This window comes from Phaseolus vulgaris, chromosome 1 (assembly GCF_051622355.1).
Source record: "Phaseolus vulgaris cultivar YP4 chromosome 1, ASM5162235v1, whole genome shotgun sequence".
NCBI classification, from domain to species: Eukaryota; Viridiplantae; Streptophyta; class Magnoliopsida; order Fabales; family Fabaceae; genus Phaseolus; species Phaseolus vulgaris.
In genome coordinates, this window is record NC_143498.1 from 43306935 (window position 1) to 43332052 (window position 25118).

The 25118-nt window shown below is 33.7% G+C and overlaps 2 protein-coding genes across 2 annotated transcripts; one reads left to right on the forward strand and one right to left on the reverse strand.

Moving 5' to 3' along the window:
- Positions 1-6209: 6209 nt before the first annotated feature.
- Positions 6210-6926, reverse strand: LOC150029649 (uncharacterized). The gene has a single exon (XM_090298389.1). It carries the CDS (start codon positions 6840-6842, stop codon positions 6420-6422), a length of 423 nt encoding a protein of 140 aa, XP_090154515.1. The 5' UTR covers positions 6843-6926; the 3' UTR covers positions 6210-6419.
- Positions 6927-20041: 13115 nt separating this feature from the next.
- On the forward strand, positions 20042-24231 carry LOC137814188 (elongation factor Tu, mitochondrial). The gene is made up of 12 exons (XM_068616780.1): positions 20042-20472; positions 20587-20662; positions 20739-20831; positions 20917-20991; positions 21425-21529; positions 21622-21712; positions 21841-22046; positions 22772-22855; positions 23083-23148; positions 23238-23300; positions 23458-23698; positions 23847-24231. Exons 1-12 carry the CDS (start codon positions 20291-20293, stop codon positions 23915-23917), a joined length of 1353 nt encoding a protein of 450 aa, XP_068472881.1. The 5' UTR covers positions 20042-20290; the 3' UTR covers positions 23918-24231.
- The last annotated feature ends 887 nt before the right edge of the window (positions 24232-25118 follow it).

The window sequence follows — 25118 nt, forward strand, 5'->3', positions numbered from 1 at the left end:
ATAATAATTTTATTAATAATAATTTTATTAATAATAATTTTATTAATAATAATTTTATTAATAATAATTTTATTAATAATAATTGTATTAATAATAATTGTATTAATAATAATTGTATGAATAATAATTGTATTAATAATAATTTTATTAATAATAATTTTATTAATAATAATTGTATGAATAATAATTGTATGAATAATAATTGTATCAATAATAATTGTATGAATAATAATTGTATCAATAATAATTGTATTAATAATAATTATATTAATAATAATTATATTCATATTATTAATATTAATATTAATAATACAAAAGAATTTGTTTGGTGTAGTGGTTAAAGTTTCTTTGATCAGTGAAGGAACCTGGTGGTTTCGAGTCCTATCCATTGCAGATTTTACTGAAGGAGAAAAAATGAGTTGCCCAAATTGCAGCACAACAACACCAACACCTTCACCAAGATCAAGGGACACTAAGAACAAGTACTCTTGAAGTTCTTTTAAAAAACTCATTCAAATCCTTCTCCTCTCACAGAAAACTCTTGATCTTTGTTTAAAACGTGATTGCGCGACACCCTTTCATGTGAGAAGAGTCTTTCTTTATATAGAAAACATATTGTTTTTATGAAAAACTGTCAGCTTAACAAAAATAACTAAATAATTGCTGAAACAAATTGTTTGGTGCCCTAATAGAATTTTGAAAAATATTTCAGCAGATCAAAAATAAATCTATTGTTTTACAAATAAACAAATTTATTTTTGTGCAGTAACCTGATTTTCTGAGAAAACTTAAAGTGCTTTTAGGAAAACATTGAATCACTTCTTGTGTTTGATCTTACCACCTTGATTAGGCATATAGAGTAGTTCATGAAGAAAAATGCAACGTTAAACTCACTCTATCTTATATACAAGATCACCTAATTACACATTACAACCTTCAAAGCAAACTTGTTATTTTCTACATCAAACATACACTAAGACTTGACAGAGAAGAAGCTTCATCCATCTTCAACAAATTGGGCCTAAACCGACCCACTACATATTATGTCATCTTGCCAAACCCCATTAGAAGCCATTCCACAATTAATTACTCCCAAGTAACTTTTAGACTTACGCGCCACCATGTTTTCCAATTTAATATTCCCCCATTTCCTAAGTTCCTAAGCATCATTCTGACTCTTCACAACAGAATTAATTCCTCCACTAATGCACACGTCGCCTTTTGGATACTCATCCTCCTCCACTGGAAACTGAACAGTCTTCTCTTCACCTCTTATCTCTTTGTTCTTGTCGTCGTGTTCAGAGCACTCGGATTTTGAAAAATTTTCACCAACACTAGCATCTAGATGGGCCTCGGATTCTTCCTCCGAAGTTGCACCCCACTTGTGGAATGGATTCTCAAACATAGGAGCAGGGGGATTTTCTTCCTCAAAACACACCTGACAAAACCTATCATTTATTCTCACTGGTTTCACCGGCCTTGCCTCCTCACCCAAAGGGATTCTGATATGCAACCTCGCGTACTCTAACACCTCTTTTGAAGCAGTTCCCTCGTCTCTACAAGTGTACCTACATGAGCCCCTATACGTTCGAAATATTAATTGCTCTCGAGAGCCAGCGAGATACCCCTGCAGCGAAACCATGCGATCTTCTCGAATACCACAAATGAGTCATCCAAGAGAACAATAGATCCAAAAATACCTTCAAACCATTCTTTGTTGTTGGCGATTATCGTCTTGATTAATCCCTCTTCTTCGTAGGACAAAATCACGTACCTCTCCCCTAAATATCTTACCCTTATTAAATTAAATCCTCCCAAAATAAATCTTTCTTTGATGGCTTGCACATTCGCTGCCTTCAACAGTTTCCCAATGAAGCGTCTCTCCAACCATAAAGACATCTCCGAATTAACCATGAAATGTGGCAAATTGTCATCTTCTCCCTTCTGGTCATTGACCACATTTTCCCCCTGTCGACTTGAGTGTAAAAGCATTGTTGAATCTTATAACTCCAAGGTGTGCTTTGACTTCTCTTGCCTTCTGTATTTGTGTTTGTTTGTCTGCAATTTCCATGTACCAATCTAAATAGAATCGAGTTGTCTTTCCAAAGCAATCTCATCCCTCACTCCATGAAATTTGACGAACCTATTAAGGAAATAATAATTATCAAATTATATGCAATTATTGTATGCAATATTTGACGATATTGTACCCAGTTATATGCAATTAATTTAATAATTATAGAATCTCATGATTAGTATCCTACCTAATTAGATTGTAATTTGGGAGAGAGAAACTCCCTATATATTTCCTATACATGAGTGATGTAATATACACATAAGAGAATAAGAAACATCTATTCTTCTTACCATTTTTTATCATTTTCTTATATGGTATCATAGCACCGATCTTGGTGCCCTGACAGCCTCTCCATTTTTATCCCCTAAATAAAAAATCATGTCTGGCAAAGAAGGCACCCAGTTATTTCAATGTATGATTTTTTTCTCAAAAAAGGTATTGAATGTCAACGCACTTGCGTTTACACTCCTCAACAAAATGGAGTAGTAGAATGCAAACATAGACATGTTTTAAACACAGCACGAGCCCTCATATTTCAGTCCAATTTACCATTAGAATTTTGGGGAGAATGTGTTTTAACCGCCACATATATCATTAATCGCTTGCCATCACCTTTACTAAAAAATAAATCACCTTTTGAGCTACTATATAATCAACCACCTTCACTTTCTCACCTAAAAACTTTTGGTTGCCTCTGTTACGCAACTGTTGTTTCACCTAAGCAAAAATTTGATCCGCGTGCCCGACAATGCATCTTCATTGGTTATCCTCACAGTCAAAAAGCATACAAATTATTTGATATAGATGCAGGCACTTTTTTTACAAGTCGGGATGTCATCTTCCATGAAAGTGTTTTCCCATTCTGCCAACAGTCACAGACACAATCCTCACCTCCATTACAAGGTATTTTGCCCACTATTGACATTGACTTACCCACTCCTGTCCAACATTCACTCGATCAACCTTTTTCTCTTACTCATCACAATGCACATGAACCTCCATCAAACCAACCTTTTTCTCCTACTCGTCACAATACACCTGAACCTCCATCAAACCAACTTTCTTTTCCTACTCGTCACAATGCACCTGAAGCTCCACCAAACCAACCTTCTTCTCCTACTCGTCATAATGCACCTGAACCTCTAGTAGACCAACCTTCTTCTCCCATGCCAAGAAGTTTAGCACCCATTACCAAACCTTCTCTAACCGACCTTCCTGTTCGACGATCCAGTCGCACATCAACCCAACCTTCCTGGCTTCAAGACTACGTAACGGGATCCCAAGCCAATCATTCGACCACTGCCCAAGACCGACCGAATGGAACCAGGTATCCTATACATCATTTTCTTTCTAATTCATGATTTTCTTCTACACATAGTGCATATCTTGCTAACATCACAACCACCAAAGAACCTCACACTTATGCTCAAGCTATCCTTGATCCAAATTGGTAAAAAGCAATGGACGAAGAGCTTTCCGCCTTGCAGCTAAATCAAACGTGGACCTTGACACCGTTACCCGCTGGACAGAAACCCATCGGATGCAAATGGGTCTATAAAATAAAGTACAACTCAGATGGTAGCGTCGACAGATATAAGGCGCGCCTTGTCGCAAAGTGGTACACTCAGATTGAAGGTGTCGACTATTCTGAAACTTTTTCACCAACAGCAAAATTAACAACTTTGAGGTGTCTCCTCACCATTGCAGCAGCCAGAAATTGGTTTACTCACCAGCTAGATGTGCAAAATGCCTTCTTACATGGCACATTGCATGAAATTATTTACATGGACTTGCCACCCGGACATCATCGACAGGGGGAGAACATTGTATGTCGACTCAACAAATCCCTTTATGGTCTCTAACATGGTTTTCAACATTTTCTCATGTGATTAAATTTGTAGGATTTCAACAGTCCAAGACAGATTACTCTCTATTCACAAGACAGAATAACTCATCATTTACTGCCCTTTTGATTTATGTGGATGATATTCTTTTGACTGGAAATGATTTGACAGAAATTCAGCGTGTTAAAGATTTTTTATTACAACAATTTTGCATTAAAGATCTTGGAGACCTAAAATATTTTCTAGGGATTGAATTTTCCCGTTCCAAAGCTGGTATTTACATGTCCCAAAGAAAATATGCGCTTGATATTTTGCAGGATACGGGACTCACAGGTGCTCGTCCAGACAAATTTTCAATGGAACAATACCTAAAACTCACACCAGACGATAGAGAGTTATTAAAGGATCCAGTCAAATACAGGCGACTCGTGGGACGACTGATATACCTCACGGTTACTCGGCCTGACATAGCATTTTCGGTTTGGACCCTAAGTCAATATATACAGGATCCATAGAAACCTCATTGGGATGCCGCAATTCGAGTCCTAAAGTTCATCAAAGGAGCACCAGGACAAGGATTGTTATTGCCATCCGAAAACAAAATCTGACATTGACAGCTTATTGCGACTCAGACTGGGAGGTTGTCAGACAACTCGGAGATTAGTATCTGGATATTGCATTTTTCTTGGTTCCTCTATTATCTCATGGAAGTCAAAAAAACAGACCAAACGTATCAAGATCATCAGCGGAAGCAGAATACCGCTCAATGGCCAATACGTGTTTGGAGATAGTTTGGTTGCGATATCTGTTGCAGGATTTAAAGGTGTCATGTAACTTGCCAGCTCCACTTTTCCGTGACAATCAAGCGGCATTACATATAGCAGCAAACCCAGTATTTCATGAACGCACAAAACACATTGAGATAGACTGTCACATTGTGCGAGAAAAATTACAAGCTGGGATAATCAGTCTTTCATATGTACCGACACAGTATGAGCTTGCAGATATTTTTACGAAGGCATTGGGCAAGGAACGATTTTTGACGCTACGACACAAGTTGGGGGTTCTTGATCTTCACCTACTAACCTGAGGGGGAGTATTAAGGAAATAATAATTATCAAATTATATGCAATTATTGTATGCAATATTTGACGATATTGTACCAATTATATGCAATTAATTTAATAATTATAGAATCTCATAATTAGTATCCTACCTAATTAGATTGTAATTTGGGAGAAAGAAACTCCCTATATATTTCCTATACATGGGTGATGTAATATACACATAAGAGAATAACAAACATCTATTCTTCTTACCATTTTTTATTATCATTTTCTTATAGAACCCAAAATGTTGTTTTATGACGTTTAACTTTCTATAGATAAAAAATACACCATAAATTATTTTTGTTAATGAATTTTGTGATGGAGTGCTTAACCACGAATTAGTTTCATTACATCATCACAAATATTTATTACCTATACCTCTTCAACAAATTAATAGTTTTTTATGGATATATGATGTCACAAATTTCTATAAAATTATCAGTATTGTATAAAATTTCATTTTGTTTTTCTAAATTTTGAGAATCTAAAATTGTGAAAAAACCTTACCATAAATATTATTTTTAAATATATTTTAGAGGTTTAAAATTATTAAAAATCATAAACAATTAGTTAGATAATCTCTAAACAATAGACGATTTGATTTGTTATTATTAGAGTGTGTATTAAATAGTCTATTTTTATCAATTCCAAGAAGAATATAAGACTCCATTCAATGGATTTCTGAAATCAATTCGCTTTTCACTTGTAGCTAGTATATGTGTTTCTATATTTTTCCTTGGTCAAACTAGCAAAAATACACTATAAATACGCCAACAATTTTGAAAATGTCAATTAGAAAGAGATAGCAGGAGCTACTTTACTCCTGGATATATATTGAAAAAGAATCTGGTGATCCTTTTCCTTTTTATGAATGCATGGGTAGGGGAGCAGACAAGAATTCTCATGATTTCGACTAATTTGAAAAGTTTCTCATAATCCTAGTAACTTGTTTGTAAAATAATATTTATCACCTGAGATGTCACAAACATCAAGAGGAGAACACACATGAATCATATATATTCTTGGTATTTGTTTCAAATAACTTTTGGCAAAGCAAGTGAAATCGAATGACGAGGTAGAGCAGAAATCGTCGTAAGGTAAGATTCAAGATTCCATGTAGAGTAGGAATGTACTACGTACTGCTGATTAACTTACACATGTAGCTTCCATTGAATACAGTGGTAAAATTGGAAATATAAATCAATGTTAAAACTTGAATGTTTGTACATATATCATACCATGAATATGCAATAATCCAATCAAATTATTCCCCCCATCAAACATTATTTCGTATTATGCTTCGAATAAACTAATAAATCATGTATCTGCTGGAATGCATGGCTAGTGGCCTTATTGCACTTTATACTCAATAACAAATATTGTAACACATTAGCCTCTCTTGAAGGAACCATTCTTTCTCTTGCTTGATGAGCTTCTCAACTTCTTCTTTGCACTCTGAATGAAATCTGAAAACTCCTTGTTTTGGTTATCCCTACCATTAGCTTCCTCATCATCAGATTCTGGTGCAGGTGCAACGTTGCTCTGCTCTCGACCCAAGTGGGACACGCTCCTGGTTTTATACTTGGCATGTCGAATGAAAGTGGTGAAAGTTTCATCGTTATCGAGTGGGGTGTTATCTGCGTACACCCCACTACCATGCTGTCCCTTCCAAGTGCCTACGGTCTCTGTCTTGGGTTTGGCTATGTATCTAGCAGCAGACCTCCCCATCCTTGGTTCATAGCCAGGTTCAGTAGAAACAACCCTTGTGACCTGCCCATGAACCTTTGAATTTGATGAGCTCTTATTCCCCATGGATATGGTGCAGGCTAGTTTTGGTATAACTGTTTGATGCAAGGTATATGGTTCTCAAACTTGCTTAAGCTCAGAAGATTTGAGTTGAGTGTAACTTGAAAGAAGGACCATATATATATAAGATTGTTCCATGGTGTAGATTAGGAAACTAGAAAGAAAGCACGAAATATGAAACACGTTTTCCACTGTGAGCTTTGTTGGAACCAATTCTAAGAAGCTATCTAGTTAATAAGATTCCCAACAGCAATAAGGAAGAGCTTTTTCTAATTTTCCACGGAATATAATGGTGCTAAACTCAAAAGTAAACAAAGTACTAATATTATCGCATCATAACTTGTAACATTGTATGTTCAGCCAAATTTAGCGGTCCTTAAGAAAAAGAGTGATGTTATACGTAGTTACCCATTTATCAGTATATATTATTTCTCTCTTATCATTTTCAATAATTCGTTATATGTATATCATGCAAAAATTTTACATTTTTTTTTAATCTTTCTTTTAATGACACCATATATAATTTATTTTAGTTATATTTTGACTCGTTCTCTCTCGGTATCATTTATGTTAGAGGTCAATGAATTATTTTGCTGAGGAGAAAAAACTAAGGGAAATGGGAGTTTCCGAAGGTGCAGCTAGATGGTATCAGATTCCTAAAGCAATAATTCAGAATTGGCGAAATAAACAAAGTGCGGTTGCAGTTTGCAAGAATCATCACATCATGCGAGTGTTCCAAGTAGGATGCGTATGTGGTTCCATTACCCTAATGGAGTCCATATTCGTGTCTTTCTAGAGCAAATTAAACAAGTAATCGCAATTATTGAACTACAAATTACAATAAAGAGAGCCAGGACATACCAAAAAAACAAGAAGAATCCGCTTTGTGATATTTCTAGAGTTTTATCTTAAACCGAATCCTAATTCTTAATTAATCTGTACATTAAAAAGGATGTGTGGAGTCCCCGAAAATTCTGTACTTTTTTTTGTCTCTAGTGATTGTCCATGATTTCTGATACCAACCATCCTTAATCTAATAATGCAGATACGTTCAATCTAAATTCTGGTTAGTTTTGTTAAAATGTAACTCTAGTGGTTGAGATTTACTTCCATATTAATGCTTTGATTACATTTTTCAATTACTTCCACAATCAGGAGAGGCCTGATTTGTATCTTATAAGCCTATTTCCATAAATCTACAAATTACAAGAATGCTTACTCACGACATCCTTGTAAATTATTACCGGACAAAATCATTATTAGACTTAATTACAGGAATATAATCACTATTAATGAGTCTATAATTAAACTTAATTATAGGAATATAATCACTATTAATGGGTCTATAATTAGTCTTAATTACAGATGTTATGTTAGAAAAAGAATCTGTACGATTCTAATGTTATGGTTATATATATATATATGTATCATTGCTATAGATGAAAGACAGATTGAATAAAACAGAAAATATTCTTTCATAAACCTACCAAAGAGAAAGAATAGAAACCGCCAAACAAATCAACAAACCAAGAACGTGCAGTTCTCAAGAAACAAGAAATGTAACAATGCAAAAGAGTAAAACACAGTAGAATTAAAGAGAAATAAAAGGAGAACGACACGATTTATCGTAATTTGATTAACTTCGTATAAGAAGATTGAACAAACTATATGAATCAGAGTAATGAAACAAATTGTTGCATCAGACTAAGCATAAGACAACTTAGTCTGAACATCTAAACACCGTCGTAAGAATGGACAAATTTTGAGTTACAGACAACATTAATAATCACACTCCGGAAGCTCGCATATCATGGTTTGTGTATGTCAACGTAGGAAATTGGTTAGACCTAAGACTTAATTAATCATTCTGCAAGTATCGCAAATCCAAAGCTCTCACAATCACACTCACTGCAAGGAAGACTCCATTCCAAGGATGTCATACCTCATAGCAATTATAGTGAAGCTTACAGTAAACCTCATATATAACAAGTACAATTTGCTTATTCTTCTTAAATTAATTTTTTTTTTGTTAATTTTTGTTTAGAAAATATTTATTTTGAAAAGAAGCTAACTGAAAATTTAGCATAAATTTAATTATATATATAAGATTTTAGTCAAAACACAGCCTCCCAAAATCAATTAAATGAAGACAATTCAAGAAGCATGAACCCTGGAATTAAAACTATATTAAATATACACACTTTTTTTCTGAGGAACATATGTACATCCCTTCGGAGTGATTTCAATTAAATCCAGTGTTATACTAAGAACAGCAGCACGTGACAAGTTAGTAGCAGTGTAACGAAGTGCTTTTATTATAGTTTCAGAAAAAAAACTGCAAGGATATTCAATATTATAATCTGGACAGCAACAGTTATCAATGTACAAATTAAAAACGTGCTTTAGGAAAACCAACAACTTTCTGTATAAAATGAAACCTTTGTAATGATAAATAATTACTACTTGAGAGGCCAAATGCATGAATATATAGTAGTAACACGCACATGAATCAAAAAAAAGACGCACGTGAATCATGTTCTTGGTATTTCTTTTAAGAAATGCTCGTAAGGAAAATTAACAAATGAGGAGTTCGGTATAATCATTAAAATCATATATCATCATTGGAAGAGTCGGGTTAAGGTAAGAAGATTCAAGATTATATGCTTAATGCTTAATGATGGAATGTTCTACCTGCTTTAATGTCGCCCACAAAGAGGACAAAACATTGGCCTCAGAATTTAAAAACACTGCAGATTAATTACAATTTACAAACCTTCCATTTAAGACAAATCAATGTATATTTCATACCAATAAACAATCAACCAATCCAAATTATTCCCCCCAGATAAACATTTCACATATGTACTATGCTTGAAAAAGAAAAATATAATATAATGCTTGCATGGCTCAGAGGCCTTATTTTCATGCAGAATATAACAAAATATTGGATGGACCCACATGTGAAATCATCGTCAACACATTACTAAGACCACTCTCTTTGCGGCTCCCTGGTTTATCAATGGTCACTGGCCCTTGAAGGAACCATGCTTCCTCATGCTTGATGTACTTCTCCACTTCTTCTTCGAAGTCTTGATAAAATTTGAAAACTGGTCGTTTAGGTTATCCCTAGCATTAGCCTTGTCGTCTGGTAGTGGTGCAGGTGCAACGTTGCTCTGCTCCCCGCCGATGTGGGACACGGTTCTGATTTTACCCTTGGCACGTTTAATGAAACTGTTGAAAGTTTCATCGTTATCAAGTGGTGTGTTGTCTGAGTACGCCGCACTACCATGTTGTCCCTTCCAAGCGCGTGTGGTCTCTACCTCTGGATTAGCAACAAGCCACCTCTTCCTTGGATCATAGCCAGTTGAAGCAACTTTTGTTGCCTTTCCATGAACCTTTGAATTTGATGAGTTCCTATTCCCCATGATGCAGGTTGGTTTGATAAGTGTTTGATACAGAGTATATGGTTCTCAAACTTGGTTGAGCTCAGAAGATTATAAGTTGAGTTGAGTGTAAGTTGCAAGAAGAAGGGGCTTGTTTTATAGTGTGTTCTCAAATGGAAAGATTATGAACTAAAATAATTAAAAGAAACAAAAAGTGACACGTTTTGATCTAGGACTAATTGTATTTGTATGAGCTATCCAGTTAAGATTCCGAACAGCGATTAAGAAGAGCTTTTTCTAATTTTCTATGGAATATAATAGTGTCGAACTCCAAAACAACGTACTAACAACATTTTTTACTACAATTAGTCCATTTTTAGAGGTTTTTGAGTGAATTTTTTTTTTAACAAAAAATATAAATGAATTAAAATGAAGATATAAAAAAAGTGAAATCGTGTTAAGATGATTTGATCTTTATTTCATTTAGTATTCAAATTGTGTCATCGTGTGTCTTAACACGATTTTATTATTGTTTCAAAATAATAAACTTTTGTATTATGTTGATACGACTTCGCTATCTCAATAATTTAAAAAAATGTTTCACTTTAGTAAAAAAAAGCTATAAAATTTTTCTACTTTATTAAAAAATCGTAGTAGCAAAGTATCATGGCCAAAATTGACGGCTTAGTGGTAATCTTTCAAGAAATAAAACAAAAGGAAAAGAAGAGAAAATAAGAAAGAGATAAGAAATGAATAGAAAAAGAGATTTTCTTAGTAAAAAAAAATTGAAAAATGATAAAAAAATATATTGTTGTTTTAATGATTTGTTATTATCATAATAAAAACCAAAAAGAAATATACATTTCTCATAATATATATATATATAAAGTGTTCCTTAATTGTTGTGTTTCATCAGAAATGAGTTCCCCTCAGCGAAGCCTGAAAACATGGGGACTTGAGAGTTTTCCACAGAGCAGGTAGATGGTATCAGATTCGAAGAGGACCCTTGTTCAGAATTGGCGAAATAAACAAAAGTTCAGTTGCAGCTTGCAAGAATCACGTCATATAAGATGCGTAACTGGTTCCATTACCCATATGGAGATATTAATATTCGTGTCTTTATGTGAAAATTAAACAATTCGTCGCACTTGTTGAATTTGAAATTACAATCAGAGAGCCAGAATGTAAGTGGCTCCTACAATACCAAAAATTAAAATGAATATGTTTCTGGAATTTTATTTTTGCATGTTCATCGTATCCATCAACCGTAGTTAAATTTATCTTAATATAACGTACTTCCTCATTTTGAAGCCTTTAGAAGCGGTTACTTATCTCAGTTAAATCAACATATTTTATGAATATATAAAAACTACTTCACAGTATATAGATTCTTTTTTTTCTTGAAAATGGCAATCACATTCTAAATGCAAATCAAAAGCAAGGATTCTCATCTAGAATATATTATGATGTCATTACATATGATTGGGTGGCAAACGCATCCTATAGAAAAGAATTTCAACATCTCATGTCCCTTCACAAATGACAGACAGAGAGGAAAATAAGTCTAAGTCGTGCAGCTCGAAAGAAACAAAGTTCTAATTTTTAACTCGCCGTCAAAGATTTCCTCTTATACCATTTACTCTTCCACGGTTCCACCGCTGATTTATGTCACTACCACAATCTTTTAGAAAAGAAACTTTTATGTACCAACCTTGACACTTCTAGAACCAGTTGTTCTGACTCATTCAAAATACTATACTAGAGCAAATTTTATGATTCTGGCAAGTGGTTTTTTATGCTGGGAAGGGCGTTATAAGGGATAACTTTGACTACACTAAGCTTTGAAACTACTTTAGATCTAACAACCATATGCAAGGACCTATATGCTTTACATAGTAAAAAATAGTATTTTAACGACGGTTAAAAAAGTCGTATAAAGCAGTTAAAAAATTGTTGTTATTTTGAGTGTCGTTGTAAATTAGTTATTTATAACTAAGTATTTATAACGACGGTTCTACAACCGTAATTATAAAACTGCATTAATGACACGTGTAAAAAATTGTCTTATTTCGTCAAATAAACAATAAAAAAATAAAAAAAAAATGTATTTTTAAAGACAGTTTCCACTGGAACCACCGTTATAAATGTATTTTTTTAAAAGAAATATTTTATTATTATATATACTCTAATTTTGTATAAAATGTCAAATTTCCAAAACAATAATGCATGTACGTAATATCATAATTTAAATACGAAAGTCTACCTACAATAAATTAGTACATATAACATTCTATAAAAAAAATTCTAAATATGAAAAAGTTTTACATTATTACCTTAAGGTGCATTCAAGAGAGTTTCTTTGCATTTGCACTTCCCTTCCCACTCACTCAACATGTTATATCCATAATAAGCACTGAAATAATAAGATTTCATGCTAGAACACATAACATTATGTAATGCATAATAAATTTGTGAATGTAATATAATCATAATGGTTTGATAAATCTCTAATTTATACTAGGAAACATCATGCAAAATTTCAAAAAAAATTGACAAGTGAAAGTATAAGAACTAAAAGCTTAAAATACCTAAAAAATACCTAAATAATACTTTAAAATAATAAAAAAAAAAGAATAGTAAATGGTGGAGTTTTAGAATTTTGGTCGACCCCAATCTCCTTCGGGAAATCGCCCACGTGATTCATTACCTCCTTTCAAGCAACTTTCATTTTTATGCGTCTCCATCTAACTTTTGTCAAAAGTTATGACCATTTGAAGTTTTTTCATACTGATTTTTGTGAACTCCAACTTTATCACTCTTCTCTTGAATGTTAGGACTTTTCCATTAAAAATCTACTAAATGAAGCTCCCACAAACCTAAACAATTAACTAATCAACACATACATGCAAATATTTATTATAAACTTAATAAAATTTAGGGTTTAGGGAGGCACCGTGCGCCAGTCCTGACAGTGTGTGTGTGGTGGAGGTGTTGGCGGCATGCGACTATGCGGAAGGTGTTGCCGCGCGAGAGGAGGGTTGGAGCGAAGGAGGAGTTCGCAAGCGACACTAGCAGTGACAAGAAGGACTTGTGCCGATGGCGGTGGAGAGAAGGAGCGGGCAGTGGGAGAAGGAGAAGGAAGTGGGTGCGCAAGTGAAGAAAAAAATGAAAAGGCGCAAGTGAAGATGAGGGCATGGGCGTGCGCGGGAGTAAAAAAGGGGTACAAATAACAACGGTTACAGGGCAACAGTCGTTAAATAACCCTCAACAATACATATAACAACGGTTCACATAGCAACCATCGTTATTTCAGGGCCAAATTGACATATTGTGACGGTTCACAGGGCAACGTTCGTTAAAAAGAAAACTAATTACAAGTTTGTACCGCCTCTTTTTTAAAAATGGTTTTATAAAAATCGTCTTTGTTTGAAGTCGCTTTTTTGAGATTTTGTACTAACAAAGACTAATTTAATCGTAAAACGGCGGCTTTCTAGTCCTTGTTGTTCAGCACATAATCTTATGTCCCAAAGCAAAGAAGGCAGTTATGGTAAAAGTCGTCGTTTTATACCTCCGTATAGCATGTATATATAATATATGCATGAGATGTAAAACAAAGACTTTCACCACAGCCACCCTTTTATACCCAACCTATCTCAGCACATCCAAAGACCTAAACGACAGCTATTTGCCTTAACCGTTGTTATACACCTTTGCGAAGCATCTAAAATGGAGGTTAGGTCATAACCGCCATTCTAGATGGTATTATTTTTAATACATTTTGTTTAATGCTAATTCTCATCTTAATTGACTTGTTCAATTATAATCCAGCCAAACAAATACATAATTCAGATAATCAAATTATATATATTGATAAAAATTTATTACAAACACTAATAACATATATCTTTACCTATATTCTTATCTATCTATTTAATTACCACACTATTGATTAGTTATCCTAGAGTTACAAAAATTAAGAAAATATGTGACTCAAGCATGTCTCACATAATCTATGGCGGGCGAAGGTAATGTTTGTCATCCATAAAGAACTACATTACAAAATAAGACTCACATAAATTACTGTTAAGATACATATATGTGAAAGAATTATAAAAATAATTTACCATCATGTTACCTGCTCCCAATGACTTTTAATGCCTAGTCTTACCATGGTAACCATCCATTGCATAACGTAATAGCCACATTAACTTCAAATCTTCAATTAGATGACTTAGATAAACATCTATGTCATTTCCTGGCTGTTTTGGATCGAATATCATCATAGGCAACATCATGTATTTTCACTTCATGCACAATCCAGGAGATAAGTTGTAAATAACTAGTAAACCATGAACTCTAATTTGTACTCATATTACCAAACGGATTCATTCCATTTGTAGCTAAACCAAGTCGGATATTTCTTGATTCTTTACCAAACTCTGGAAACTCGTCATCAAATTTTCTTCCATTGAATAGAATCAACTGGATGACGGTACATATCATCACATTTCCTCTCATCTGCATGTCATCTAAGATTCTTAACATCATTTGGGTTTGCAAACAACTGCTTCGTCCTTGGAATGATGGGAAGATACCACATAACCTTCATTGGTGGTCCATGTGTTTCTATCTCTTCAATAGTATCATCATCTTTTTGTTTCAACTTATAACATGATAAGCCACACCTCATAAAACTTTTCAATAATTCAAAATATTTCTTGTATAATATACAATCATTAGGACATGCATGTATCTTTTTATACTCCATACCCATCGGACAAAGAATCTTTTTGGCCTCATAATTACGATTAGGTAGAGTATCTCCCTCTAGAAGCATATCCTTCAACAACTAAAGCAATTCCGTGAAGCTTTTATCAGTCCATCCATTTATTGCCTTCAAATTCATCAATCTTAACATTGTCGACAACCGTGTGAAGTTAGTTGATCCAGGATATAATGGACTATCTGCATCGCTTGACAAATTTTCATATCCATGCCCTTCTGCAAAAGACTCAGCTCCCACATCACGAATTATGTCCTCCAATCGATCATCATGTACTTCACCATGTACTGCATCATCCATGGTGGACTCCACATATTCTTCAGAAACGAAAACACATGGTAAATTTAATAATTCACCATACCTTGTCCAAGTTGTATAAGATCGAAGAAACCCATCACATAAAAGGTGCTCCCTAGTTTTCTTAACATCCAGTCTCCTCCATTCAAACAATTAACGCACAAACACTTAATCTTTACTCCATCATGACCACTATTATTGGCATTACGTTGCACAAATTGTATAAATTCTTCTACTTCAATTTCGTACTCATCACTTATGCGAACAAAATTAATCCAATTTCGATCCATTATATTCTGTAATGGTCATTTAGGTGTTTACTAATGAGTGTAAAATCTCACATTTGTCGAGGATCAAACATCCTCGGACTCAATATCAACACGTATCAATTACCGAGAGTCGAACATCCTCGGACTCAATACCAACATATATCAATTTCCAAGGGTCAAACACCCTCAAACTCAATACCAACACATATCAATTGTCAATGGTCGAACATCCTCGGACTCAATACCAAAACGATAATCTTATTCTAACCTAACAACTAACATAATATAAATTAATAATAAATACAAATTATAATAAATATTAAATACACAAATTAAAAATCATTAAATTAGTTATAAATACTAAATAATATAAATCTATCTACAACCTAATAATTTAATAATTCTATTCTAACTTAAAAACTAACATAATATAAATTTAAATTAAAAAAAAAATTATAATAAATAAAAAATATACAAATTAATAACACTAAAAAAATATTTAAAAAATTAAAACACTACCAACCTTGTGCGTGAAGGCAACAACGGTGGTGAAGAGTGGCGACAATGGCAGTAGCAGGCTAACGGCAATGGCGACGACAACGAACGGCAACGACGAAGAACCAAATTGAGGCACAACGAAAACCCAAAGAACATCGTGCAAGGTGATGAAGAAACAAAAAAAGAAAAGAAATAAGCAATGGTGAAGAAGAAGTCGAGAGCTCGAAAAAAACTTATATAATGACTCAAAGATGACAATGGCTCGAGATGAAGAAGAAGCACAAAGAGCAAAGAATATGAAAACGAAGCGCCAGAAGACAAGAAAATATGAAAGCGTAACTGACGCACTATGAATTAGGGTAATAAAAAGACTCTAATACGGCGGCTATGATATAAAGTCGTCGTTTTAGACGAAACACTTTCGTCTAAAATAACGACTTTACCTCATAGTCGTCGTTTTAAACGAATTTAATTTCGAAAATGTCACCACATTTTGAAGGACAACGTCTATCCATAAAAGCAACGCTGTAAATGTATTGTCGAAAATAGGGCTTTTTGCACTAATGTTACATGTCAATAATGGTAATGGGGTTTTGAATTTATTAACCCTCTCAAACATATATACCACTCCAAATTAATTACTTGAAAATTAGTTCACTATGTAACAAAGTAGAAGTTAATCGCATATTTTACTTTAAACTAGCGTATTAATTAGAGACAAAATAAAAATTACTTGAGAATGTTATTATTGTTTTAATCTCAAGTCCATCGTCAATCACCCATTTGAGATAGTGTTTGCTTTGGAATTCTAACATTAGCATCGTCTGTGGAGATCGACGAGATTTTAAAAACGAACCCTAGTTCTCTTAGCCCTCAACTAAGGGGCTTGTTCCAGTACATCCAAAGTTGAGATCAAGACTTTAAATACACCTTCCTTTCTGAATCCATCAAGGTGCCTTTTAAGGAAAAAACTGTGATAGAGCTCTGAGCTCCAAAGAGGATAAAACCTTGGATGCAGTGATTGTCATCACTGCCATCTCAAAAAACTTAAGATCAAAACAATTATATTGGCATAGTAGGATTGCATATAGAAAGAAGACAATTTTTAAATTCAAACTCATAACCAATCCATCGTCAATGTACAACTTTCCATTGTCCAATGCCCTTAACAATATAAGAAATATAAACATATTTATGAGAATACATAGTACCATTTAAAAACTTGATAATGTTTTACTTTGTGATGATTTTTCTACTAATGATGTTGATAAATGTGTGTACACTAAATCTGAAAATGGTGAATGTGCCATTATATTTTATATGTGGATGACATGCTAATGTTTGGTACATGCAATAATATTGTTTTTAAAACAATTTTTTTTTTCTTGTATCTATCTAAGTTTGAGATGAAAGAAATGGTGAAGAAAGTGTGATTCTAGAAGTTAAAGTCATAAGGAATGGAGATAATATATTACTATCTCAAGAACAATACACTGATAAACTTCTTAAGATGTTTGGTTATTATGACTTTACGACAATGAACACCCCTTATGATGTTAACTCTAAATTAAAAAAGAACAAAGGAAAATCTATTTCTCAAACTCAATATGCCCAAATAATTGGGAGCTTATTGCTTTTAATGATCTTTTCTAGATTAAACATTGCTTATGTAATAAGTAGATTGAATAGTACATTGTCCTAGTCAAGATATGTGTTTGCGAGACTCATGAAACACTTGAGAGATACAATGGATTATGCTATTGAATATAGTGGATTTTTTGTTGTGCTAAGAGGGAATAGTGATGCCAACTGGATCTCTGATTCAGATGAGACAAAATCCACTAATGGTTGTGTGTTTACACTTGGGGGTGGTGCAGTTACAAGGAAATCATTCAGGCAAACATTTATTGCAAGATCAACAATAACATCTGAGTTTGTTGATCTCAAAATGACTGGTAGTGAAGTTGAGTGGTTGAAAAACTTCTTAGCAAACATTCCATTAGGAATGAAACCAACCTCATATGTATCTATGCATTGTGTTTGTCATTCGACAATAACTATAGTTAAAAATAAAACTTAAAATAGAAAGAACACACATACAATTGAGACATAATTTGGTAAAACAACTGCTAAAGAGTGGAACAATTTTCATTGACTATGTCAAGTCATAACGGAATTTGGCAGATCTTCTGAAAAAATTCCTAGGGAGAAAAATGATTTTAGAAACATCGAGGGAATGAGACTTAAGTCACTTGCAAACAAACAAGTGATAGAAATCCAACCTTTGTGATTGGAAATCCCATGAATAATGTTCGTATGGGTAAAAAACAAGTCACTTGTTAGTTCTACTAGCACTAAAGTTAATTTAAGATCAAATTTGTCCATTCTCGTGATGTGTGAAAGTGTTAAATACTGCATTATTGAAAGGGTAAACTTTGTGGTTAAAATTCTAAGGTATAAGAGTTTTAACGTCTTAACAAAGTTTTTAATGATTTTCATATCCCTTAAGTAGTATGTGATTTGCAACATACACTTGATGTAATCACCTATACGAGTATCAAGTGGGGTTGCTTGTATGAGAGCTTGACAAGATCTTCAAAGCACTCATGAATATCGGGCACGCGCATGACCTAATAAACGCAACACAACGATAACAATAATAATTGTGAGGGTGTATTGTAATTGACAAACTGCTAACACATACTAACTGTTTTGGTTCATATAACTTGCTATACCAACTTTGATGCATTATATCTTATATGAATCCAAGTCTTTCTTCTTTCTTTCTTTTATCTCTTACCAAATGTGGGGGATTGTTGTAAATCGAATGCGAGAAATATATATATATATATATATATATATATATATATATTGCAGATGTCGAAGAAAAGTTGTAGAAGAACGTCACGAAAACACCTATGATTTTGTCGGTGACTTTGGTTTTCTTTTTGCTTTCAGATTGGGTTTCATATATGGTGCCTTTGAGATCAGAACAAACTCCTGGAACGTTGCAAGTCCTTGTTCCACATTCCTCCTCCGATTTCGACGATTACTCCATATTTTTCAAAACGACTTCTCTTCTTTCGTGGTTTTGAATCTTCTTTCTCCATCTGTAAATAGGAGTCTCTAGTTGTTCCAAAAAACACATTTTTGCCTCTCAAGTCTCTTTCTTTTCTAGTCTATAAAAAAATACACTTTTAATATTGTGTGTTTCTCTTTTCTTTTATTTTTGTAATCCTGGGTTATTTTTTTGTTCTTATAAGAGTTGTTTGCTAGTTCTGATATTCTCAGCTTTTATCCGATAAGTTCATGTTATATCCTGAGAGACTTACAGATTACATCACGAATAAATTTTTACAGACAGTGGTGATCCTAACATTTCATAAAATCATTTTTTTTTCCGTATTTTAGCTTTTATTTACTACATATAGTATCGTAAGAATAGACATGCTTCAGTAGAAACATAACGACATAAATGGTTTATAAATAACAATGCTTAATTACACAATTCATCTATTATTGTATTTATTCATTTTATACTTAAAGACAAGTAAATGCATATCTATAAAAGTTTTTTGTAAAGAAAAAGATGGTCAGTTTTCAAATTTTTTTTAAAGTTAATAAATAAATAAATAACATAACATAACATGTAGTTAGTTCAAGGAATATGACTTAATTTTTCAATATAATATAACTTGTTATATGGAATAAAATTCTTTGCTGGAATAACCCTATCCTCCCATAGATAATTTTTTTCACCTCGAACATAATTATTTATCATAAATTATACTTAAAATTTAGAAGAAAAAAAATCATTTCACTAAATAAATTAAACCAAACACGAATTAAATCATTTATCTAAAACTTCAAATTTTAAAAGATAAAAAAATTATAATTTTAAGAAGATAAAAATTACTTCAAATAATTTCTGTCGGAACACATAATTTTTTCTTAGTGAGTACCAACATAAGAAAAGAAGGAGAAAAAAACATTGTACCAGAAAAAACGAAGTATGTGTTAGTTGAGGATGTGTTGTTTTGGCGCTGTGCTTCCAAACATTGAGTGCTAGAATTGGGCCGCACGAATATGACGGGTCGGTGTCGGGCGCCCATTGTAAAACCCTCACTCTTCGCACTCACTGCAATTCGCTTGTCTTCCCTCTCCTAAAACCCTCGCCTCTGCACTCCATAGTTAGGGCTTTTCATTCTCCTCATCATTTCTTCAATGGCAACTCTTCTTCTCAGACAGTCCTCTTCCACTTCTCGCCGCCTCTTCCCCTTCGCCTCTCAAATCCACTCTTCCTTATCTCGTTCTCCTCTCTCTACTCCCAATGACTCCACCACCTCCTCCTCCTATTCTTTCAATTCCAATCCCTGGTGGAGATCCATGGCAACTTTCACCAGAACGTAACACTCTCTCTTTCTCTTTTTTTGTCACTAATTTTAAAATAAATAATTAACAGTAATCTTTATTAATATGCGTCTTGCTTGTTTTGTTCCTCTTAATTTTCGATGTTGCAGGAAGCCTCACGTTAATGTCGGAACTATTGGACACGTGGATCACGGGAAGACCACGCTAACCGCGGCAATCACCAAGGTCTTGATTCATTCTTTGTTTAAATTTGTGTTGAGGTAGATGTTTTGGTGTTTATTACTCACTTAGATTTGATCAGGTGCTTGCGGATGAAGGGAAGGCTAAGGCTGTGGCCTTTGATGAAATTGACAAGGCTCCTGAAGAGAAGAAGAGAGGAATCACCATTGCAACGGTTTGGAATCGTACCCTTTTGGTCTTGCAATCTATTGTGTTGTTTTCTGTTGAGATGTTTGCTTGCTCAATATTTCGGTTTTCAGGCTCATGTGGAGTATGAGACTGTAAAACGACATTATGCGCATGTGGACTGCCCTGGACACGCGGATTATGTTAAAGTAAGCTTTCTAATTTGGTTTAATTTCTCCAAGAATGGTTTTTTATTGGAGTTGTCAATTGCGTAACAGAAGCTGGGTGGCTAAATTGTGACGGAGAAATTTAAGCAATTTTACCATGTATAATAGTTAATTGTGGAATTTATAGCATATTTTGGTGCTTGTGTAGCTTGGTCTTCTATTCAAAAGGAGATGGAAAATTTAAGCTAGGAATTTGGAAGTGGATTAGTTCGTAATTTTTTTTTATAAATATTGGTTACACTGTATATTGCAATAGCTTCATCTGTCAGATTTCTATTTTCCATAAATGCTAGAGGGTTTAGCGTTCCAGCATGACTTAATTTGCTTACTAGGTGGTTTATCTAATGGTTTTATTTAGTATAAATAACAAAATAATTCTTGTTCACTGTATGCTTTATAATTGTCTGTTTTTCAGAATATGATTACGGGAGCTGCTCAGATGGATGGTGGTATACTTGTTGTATCTGCACCTGATGGACCAATGCCTCAAACCAAGGAGCACATTCTTCTTGCTCGCCAAGTAGGTATTCTACTAATGTGGTTTGTAAATATGCTTAGAATGTGTATACCTTCCTCCTTAACATATTTTTATCCTTTAAATGTATTATGCAGGTTGGTGTGCCATCTCTTGTGTGCTTTCTAAATAAAGTTGATGCTGTTGATGATCCAGAGTTGTTAGAGCTTGTAGAAATGGAGCTACGTGGTAGGGTGTTTCTCTAAGGCTTCCCCTTCCCTCTATTGTGCATGCTCAGAAAATGAATAAGCCTGCATAAGTTTCTGTGGTTTGCTAAAAGTTAAAAAGTGTATTTATGTTAATTATCTGTTTGGCAGAGCTTCTGAGCTTCTACAAGTTCCCTGGGGATGATATCCCTATCATTAGAGGTTCAGCGTTGTCTGCTTTACAGGGTACAAATGATGAGATTGGAAGACAAGCCATTCTAAAATTAATGGATGCTGTAGATGAATACATTCCTGACCCTGTTCGCCAACTTGACAAGCCTTTCCTAATGCCAATTGAAGATGTGTTCTCAATTCAGGTAAAAGGACTTGAACTTTATTTTTTGGTTTAATTTTTTAAGAAAGCTGATTCATTGAATTAAAGATAAGCTCAGTTATAATATTTTTACAATACGTAATGCTCATGTTTTTATCATGTACCCTTTCTTTCTATCTCTTTCCAGTATAAACACTGTTTAGGTAACGACACACTGTTTAAGAAGTACTATTACTATTCTTTTTTATATTAAAATTGTTTAAAATTCCTAATATGCTCCTATAGTTCGCTCAAATTACAACAATTATTGGTGTGTTTAAACATCATAACCAGATGGAATTATAAACAGTATATGTGGAATATTGGTTCATAATATTGGGTCATCTTTGTAACTGTGGCCATTTCAACAATTTCTTTCTTGCTCTTCAAAATCTAGTTAGGTGAAGATAAGGATAAAATTTCTAATTCTTAATAATGCTGTCTTGTTTTTTCAAGAATTAAAAAGGAAAGGAGGTAGTATTTGTTATGGCCTTGCTTTTTATAACGACATGACACAGTGGTGTAATTTGAAATCTAACTCTAATCTTTAAACACTGTTGTCCTATGTTTAAGTTCTTTTTTTCCCTTGTGAGAATATCAATTTCTATTTTCAACACCGCTAAGTTCTCAAAATCTTCATTTTTTTTCCTTACATACATGGGATTCGATGGAAGAAACACAATGATTTCCATCATTTCAGCTGCTTTATGTTTTTCATTTGTGATGAAGGGACGAGGAACAGTTGCCACTGGCCGTGTTGAACAAGGGATCATTAAAGTCGGTGAAGAAGTGGAGGTGTTGGGTCTAATGCAGGTATTTATGTTGATTGAGTCATTTCCTGTATATAGCTGCCCTCTGATTCTCATCACTCCTTTGGATTAATCTCCAATTGTTAATTTCTTCTGCTATATAATTTTTATTTGGCACTAATGACTGATGATTAGTGGTCGGTTCCTGATGAGCGTTAGTTTATTTCTCTATCAGAACTTTTGGTAAATTCCTCTGTAACAATAGTCCTAAAACTGAGTTTTCCTTGGTAGGGTGGTCCTCTGAAAACAACAGTAACTGGAGTTGAGATGTTCAAGAAGATTTTGGATCAAGGACAAGTAAGTGCCTGTTATTTTCATGTACAAGGGCTATGGCTATTTACATAGAGCATATGTTAAACTAATATGGATTATATACATTTTGTTAGGCTGGTGACAATGTTGGTCTTCTTCTCCGTGGTCTGAAGCGTGAAGATATTCAACGTGGTCAGGTTAGTCCAGAGATCAAGCTTTTCCTTTTTTGTTAGACATTGTAACTGTATGCAAGAGAACAACATAATATCATATGTTTCAGTAAACTTGTTGAGTTCTGAATTCAAATTACTAAATTTGAGCTAACACTTTCCTTATGCTGCCTTCTATTGGAAGGTGATTGCCAAGCCAGGTTCTGTAAAAACATACAAGAAATTTGAGGCAGAGATATATGTACTCACAAAGGATGAGGGTGGCCGACACACCGCTTTCTTCTCTAACTACAGACCTCAGTTTTACTTGAGGACCGCTGATATTACTGGAAAAGTAGAGTTGCCTGAAAATGTTAAGATGGTTATGCCCGGGGACAACGTTACAGCTGTGTTTGAATTGATTTCACCAGTTCCACTTGATGCAGGTCAGTATTACTTTACTTCATTAGCGAACCAAATATCATTTTAGTGTATTATTGAACCACCATACCTAAATGCATTTATCCGTATGTTGAATATTCTTGTACACTTCATGTCGAAACTTTGCTTTACTGTTTGCAATTGATTTTACAGGACAAAGATTTGCATTGAGAGAAGGCGGCAGAACAGTTGGTGCAGGTGTGGTGTCAAAAGTACTGAGCTAGAACCGTTCGCCGTGACTCAAGTTTTAGTCTATACATTTGCAAAAGGGGTTGGAAGCCCCGAGACCTGACTATTTATCCTGAAAAATACAAACCATGTGCCAAGCAATTAATATTTAGCGGTTGTGTTGGATGAAATTCAGTAAATTGAGAAAAATTTAGAGAAGTTAATCTTCAATGTTCATTTTTGTAGTGCATAATTTTCAACATGCCCTTGATCACTGCAGCCTTTTTCTGCTTTATGAAAATAATGTGTATCTTGTGTTCCAACAGTCCGAGCTATTGATATTGGATTTTACAAATTTTTTTGTTTTTAATTATGATGCTCATATTGTTTGGACCTCTATTGTTGATTGCGTCTATTGATTTGAGAGAAATAAATAGGTTGGAATATGAATTGTTAGCTGCTGTGATACAATTAGTATCTCTGATTGGGAACTCCTGATTTTGTCTCTAAATCTTTCCAGTGCAAAATTGATTTATGGAATCAAATCTGCACAAAAAATAACTCACGAAGTATTCCATATACTTCAATTGGTTGTAAATTTAACTATGTAGTTAAAACAATATAATTAAATAAAAAGCACCACCAGTTAATATACATAACAAATTAATTTCTAATGATTAAGGTTAAATTATTCTATTTAGAACAACCTTGCTTGGCATGTCCTTTCTCTTTTTAAACTTAGACAAGAGTAATTTGGAATGAGGAATATCCATGATGAAAAATGCAGGTATTCTCATATAAATATAGTTCCTCTATGCTACACATTGTTTCATTTAAACGACAGAATATTAATAATGCTCTTTAAATGTTGACTCGATGGAAAATAGTTTTTTCCAGCATTTATGAAAACGGGTAGTACTCAAATTCACAGCATTTAAAGTTGTTTAGATTGATGTAGAAATAGATCAAATAATCTACTGATAGTTTATAACATAAAGTCATTATAGTTGATTTCCTTGTTTAAGGCTTGACTAGACTTAACCTATATTAAGCTTTTTATTTAAGGTCAGACAGTAAACTTTTATTTAACTTGACCGGCAGACTTGTTTAATAAAAGTATTAAAAATTAGTATATTGCATTATTTTCACAACTAAAGATTATGCTTTTTACTTTAGCTAGTTTTAATATATTAAAACGTAATATTTTTTATGCAGATATGTTAATGAGGGACTTGTTTAACTCATTTTTTTAGTTTT